Here is a 5000-nt window from a genome sequence, read left to right as displayed (position 1 = left end):
GGCTACTGAATGTGCGTTTTGGGGGGTACTGCTTTTGCGGGGTGCAGAGAAACCTAAATTAGTGAACTCTGAAGGAAGGGGGGGTCGTCCGCATGGTGTGACGGTGGCAGCGCCCTCTGCTGGGTAAGCCAGTGGGGACACGGCCTGGGGGTCTGCTTAGGTGCACCCCCTGGAGGGGGCCCTGCAGGAGAACACGGGAGGGGAGGACAGAAGGGACAGAAAGGCAGAGGACAAGCGCCGGACCCCGGCCCATCTCCCCAGCGGCCCGGCCTGGCTCTGCCCGGCCCGCAAGTGTCTTCCTCAGAGTCTCCTGCAGCCAGGACCTACGCCAACTTGCAGAACTGGGGTCCTGCTCTCACAGCTGCACCTTCCTGGGGGAGGGGAGTTCCAGGCCACCCCCAAACCCGCCCAGACCCACCCCTCCCTCACCAGAACCCACTTGAGACTCTTCACAAAGAGAAAGGGCCCTCACATCTCCAACCATAGCCCAGTCCCCAACTCTGACAGCCCCAGAAGCCCGCAGAGCAGGTTCACAGGGCCCAACCCCGCCTGACTTCCCGCCCGCACCGCCTGCAAGTCCACCAGGGCTGACGGCTTCCCAGGGCAGGGGGTGGCTGGTAACCAGGTGTCCCCACTTGAGGTGGGAGTGCAACCCAAGAAGAAGGCTTTGGGACATTCCACCAAGTGTGGCTTTACCAGTGGCCGGCAGCATCACTGGACCCAGCACGAGGCCCCGAGAACCTGCTTTCGCCATGCCCCCACCTCCCCCGCTGCCCACCCGCCTGTCTGCCTGTCTTCCCGTCTTCCCTGCCTGCAGCCTCCTGCTCGGCTGTCTGGTTTCAAGGAAAATTCCTGCATGAGCCAGAGAGATGGTCAGACACCAGCCCAGCCCGGCCCACAGCCGTCCCGACAGCCGTCCCGGACAGGGCAGACGCCTCAGTAGGACTGTGCCAGTCCCGTCCACAACTGGAGAAGGGGTTGATTCCAGGGGCCCCCAAGGCAGGCCACGGACACCCCTGGGGGCCTCCAGTGTCCAGTGCCCTTGCCCACAGCCACCCTGACTTGAGCCCAGGTCTGGAAGGCGAGCACAGGTAAGACTGAGACGCGTAGCAGGGTGCCGGGAGCCACACGTCTCCCATGTCACAGGTGCTTCTCAGCTGTGGCCTCGATGAGGACCCACAGATGAAATGTCCTCCACAGGGCTCGAAGGCCCACGCTCCTGCTCACATCACCGAGCCCGTCCCCGAGAGGCAGGAAGACGAGGGTCAGAGGGCACGGGCTGCATCCACAGGAGTTTCGCTGTGAGGCTCGGGGAGGAGAGAAGGAACCAGTGCTCCCCACTTCTGCACATCTGTGGACCCCAGCACAGAGCCCTGGGCAGGACCCCGGGAATCCCCACTCCCGGGCCTCATGGGACCCGCTCTCTGGGCCGCACTGTGAAAGGAAGCACTTTGTACAGGCTTCAGTGGGTCTCTAACTGGGCAGAGGGTTCCTCGCTGTGGAGGGGTCAGGGAGATGCCCGGGGATCTTGTCCAGGGAGCCGCCTTGTCTCATTTGACTTTAAGTCGATCTCAGCCGGTAGAAACAGGAAAAATATAATAACCCTCGGCCCACACAGTGGTTAAGCCACCAAGGTGCAGCGCCCCGGAGGGCCATCACCCCCAATGAAATGTCTCTGGGTTCCCAGGGCGGGGCAATGAGGCTGCTGCCGAAAGGCCGGCTTCTTTCTCGGGTGGATGGCAGGCAGAGTCGCCCCAGGCAGTCAGTCAGCAGAGCTAGGGACCTGGGACCTTTCTATTCTTCCTGAGTCGTCACCCCCTCCCCTCCCCCAAGGCTCCAGAGCCTCGGCCGCCCCCAGCTCTAGGACCAGAGACATGCAGAAGGGGCCAGCCCTGGAAGACAGAAGTGCAGTGGCAACTTCATGTTCAAGGGAAGACGCCCAGCAGCACAACTGTATCTACGAAATTCTTTTCATCTTTGTTTTGATGGGTGAAGTTCAATGCCAGAATATTTGGTTTGTGAGTCATGCTAATTACGGCTGGGGGGGCCGAGGGCGAGAGGCACCAGGAAGAACAAGAGAAAGAAGCATGTCCCAAAAATTCACGCTGTGCTGGGTGTCCTGCATAGGCAGCTTCTGTCCCGGAAGCGAGGCGCCCGTGCCACGTCGGCCTTGGGGCCACGTCGGCCTTCTCAGCCCCCACCCGTGTCTCATTGGCCCTCTGGCGAGCGGGGCCCCCCAGGACCTGCTGGGGGTCTCCGTGCCCCTGGCCTGATGCTCGCGAGCACCTTCCTTGCATCGCAGAGACTGAGATGGGGGGAGGAGGAGAAAGAGGCAGGAGCGGAGGGCGGACGTCCCTGGGGAACAGAACATGGCCTTTCCCTGTGGGCAACTGGGAAGTGAAAACGTGGGAACGTGAGAAACTCGCGGCTCCGGCCTCAGCGTGGAGAGCTGTGCGTTCTCGAGCGAGGCACATCCCCTCTCTGGGCACAGAGACGCAGGGCTGAGTCTCAGGTCCTCCATCTACTGCCTCTGACCCTCTACAAGCTTTTAAGGGCTGAAAGTGCCATTGATAGAATTGTCGAGAAATAATGTTTTGGTTGGGGCCGGTCGTGCATGTAACGTGCGCGCACGCACACACGTACGTGCGCACACAGACACGCACGCACACACATCCGTGGCTAGGTGCCACTCAGCTCTCAGGTCGAGAGGCAGAGTGGGGGGGACCACTCAACCTTGTGCCCCCCCCATGTCCCTTCACCTGCGCTGTGTCCCTCCTCTCTCGTCTGCGGGAGCATTGAGCAGGCGTCAGAAAGAAAGAGCGTCCTGGCCACAGCAAGCCTCCCCATAGCACAGTGGTCGAGTGCATCTGTTTGTGACCTTGCACATGGGGCCGGCTGTGAGCTTTCCCGCACTATAAAAAGCGAAGGCCAGCAGCCTCTGAGGACCTCACATCCTCCCCCCGGGGACCCAGGATGTAGCTGGCAGTTGAGAAAACTCCCTTCCTCAGGATTTTCCTCATGTTCAGAGCCTGGAAGGAGGGGGCTCCACCCTCAGACACTGAGTGACATAGAGCAAGTCCCAGGGGGCGGCTCTCTCTGTCTCTTCCAGAGTACCCCGAGGGCCCGGGAGGGCCCATGGCAGGAGTTGCCTGGGGGCTGGCATGGCGAACACGGTATAGGTCACCAGGACAGGCGGGGGACATACCCACGACGTGGACATGCCTGGAAGAGCTGGGTGGTATGTGGGGTGTCCACACAGAGAGGCGTGGGCAGTCCAGGGGCTCGGCCCCAGACCAGAGGGTCACTCTCAGCAGTGTGGGCCACTAGGAGGGTCCCCAGGAAAGGGTCATTTTCTTCCTTATCCAGGCCGGATCCCCTTCAGGAACACCAAGGCCATTAGATACCAGGGCCCAAGTCAGCATTTCCTGTTCCGTGCGGGGGGCCAAGCCAGCCACAGGGGCCTGGACGGACCTGGCTCGCAGGTGGTCCGGGCGGTATCGGGGTGGGGGCTCCCCAGAGGTGCAGAGGGGACTTTTCCTTCCCCCTCTCAGAAAAGCACCAGGGAAGAGTGGAGCAAGGTCAGCACCGCACGAAACACGGGAGGAGGCCCAGCTGTTCCTGACCCCCGCTCCCAGGTCACAGAGGCGTCGGGGACCGGCCTCCCTGGCGCCTCCGCTGGAGAAGGGGGTCGCAGGGATGGGCACCTTGGCCCCTCCGCTGCTCCTCTGCCCCTTCCCACAACCGCCGCCCGGGCCCCTCCCCCTGGCTCCCCGCCCCGCCCGGCGGCAGCTAAGGTGTCCGCTGGCTCCACCGTGCACGGGACGGAGCCAGGACACCGCTGGGTCCCGCCCGCCCGGCGGCTGTGTCACCGCCCGGCCACCTACCTCCAGCCGGCGTCCTCCCCACGGCCTCCGGGCTCTCCCTGCACCGCCTCTTAGAGCATCTCCCGGCAGCGGGGCGTCCTCCGGGCCAGGTCGGGGGAAGGAGAGACTTGTCGGAGGAGAGAGCGGGGAAGACCGAGAAAGTCCTCCGGGAAGGCGGTGCAGAGGGGGGCGGCCGGCGTGGGCAGCGGCCGGTCCCTTCCGGGCACCTTGATCTCCTCGGCTCCGAGGTCTCTCTGGCCAGAAGCGGAAACGCGGTTTCTCCAAAGTAAGGGAAGGCCGAGGAAAGAGGGACCGAGCGCAGAGCGCGAACCCCAGCCAGATGTGAGCGGCCGCGAGCCTCCCTCGAATGCTCCCAGCACATTTTTATCCAAACAGCAGCCGCTGAGGATTAACTGTGTGTGTGCCCGCGGGCAGGGAAGGCCAGCGCTGCCCTCCCCCCGGCCACCCCGGGGGCCGGCCCAGGCTGGGACCGGGGTGGCCGCTCCGAATGTCTGGAAGTCTGCCCAGAGGTGGGGGCGGCTGAGAGCCCAGGACGAGGAGGAGCCTTGGGAACCCCAAGTTGCTTGGGGGTGGTGGGGATGGGATTTAAAGGGCAGAAGGGCACCTGTAGCCAACTTCGTGGGAGCAAGTCCCCAGATGGTGGCAGACTTGAGACATCCATCAGGATCTCCACCTGGGGTCTGGGGACCTCGGACGGGTTTGGGGAAAGCTGTGAACCCCCAAACCAGAATGAGAAATCGTGTGCCCACGTGCGTGCGCATGTGCATTTGGGGCAGCGATGGTCTCTCGCTTTGGTCAGATTCTTAGGTAGCTTCGTGAGCCAAAGGCTGGGAACCTCTGTTTGGGGAAGATTTTCCAGGGGACAGTGAGAAGCAGAGGTGGGGCGAGCAGGGACTTCGGCCCTTGTCTGTCTCATTCCTTGTTCTGGGAATGGGGCATTTTCTCCATCTTACACGAAAGTTCTTTCTAAACGAGTCCCTTGGCCCCCGCTCACACCCGATGAGCAGCCCCAGGCTGGTCCCCACACTCTGAGCCAGACCGGCTTGTTCTGGAACCTTATCATATCACGAGAAAGGAAGGAGCAATCTGGCCGGAGGAGCAAACTCTGCGTGATGA

The 5000-nt window shown here is 62.8% G+C and overlaps 1 protein-coding gene across 1 annotated transcript in view; it reads right to left on the bottom strand.

The window, feature by feature from the left end:
• Positions 1-4420, bottom strand: part of C1QTNF1 (C1q and TNF related 1) — a 17536-nt gene extending 13116 nt beyond the window's left edge. The window contains exon 1 of the mRNA XM_023531636.1: positions 3885-4420. Within this exon, the coding sequence (XP_023387404.1) occupies positions 3885-4245 (361 nt within the window). The 5' untranslated portion in view covers positions 4246-4420. The remainder of the gene's footprint in view (positions 1-3884) is intronic.
• Between the last annotated feature and the right edge of the window lie 580 nt (positions 4421-5000).

The sequence above is a fragment of the Pteropus vampyrus genome, unplaced genomic scaffold, assembly GCF_000151845.1.
Source record: "Pteropus vampyrus isolate Shadow unplaced genomic scaffold, Pvam_2.0 Scaffold72, whole genome shotgun sequence".
In the NCBI taxonomy this organism is placed as follows: domain Eukaryota; kingdom Metazoa; phylum Chordata; class Mammalia; order Chiroptera; family Pteropodidae; genus Pteropus; species Pteropus vampyrus.
The sequence above is the reverse complement of the archived record's forward strand: the minus strand, read 5'-3'. Positions and strand labels throughout refer to the sequence as shown.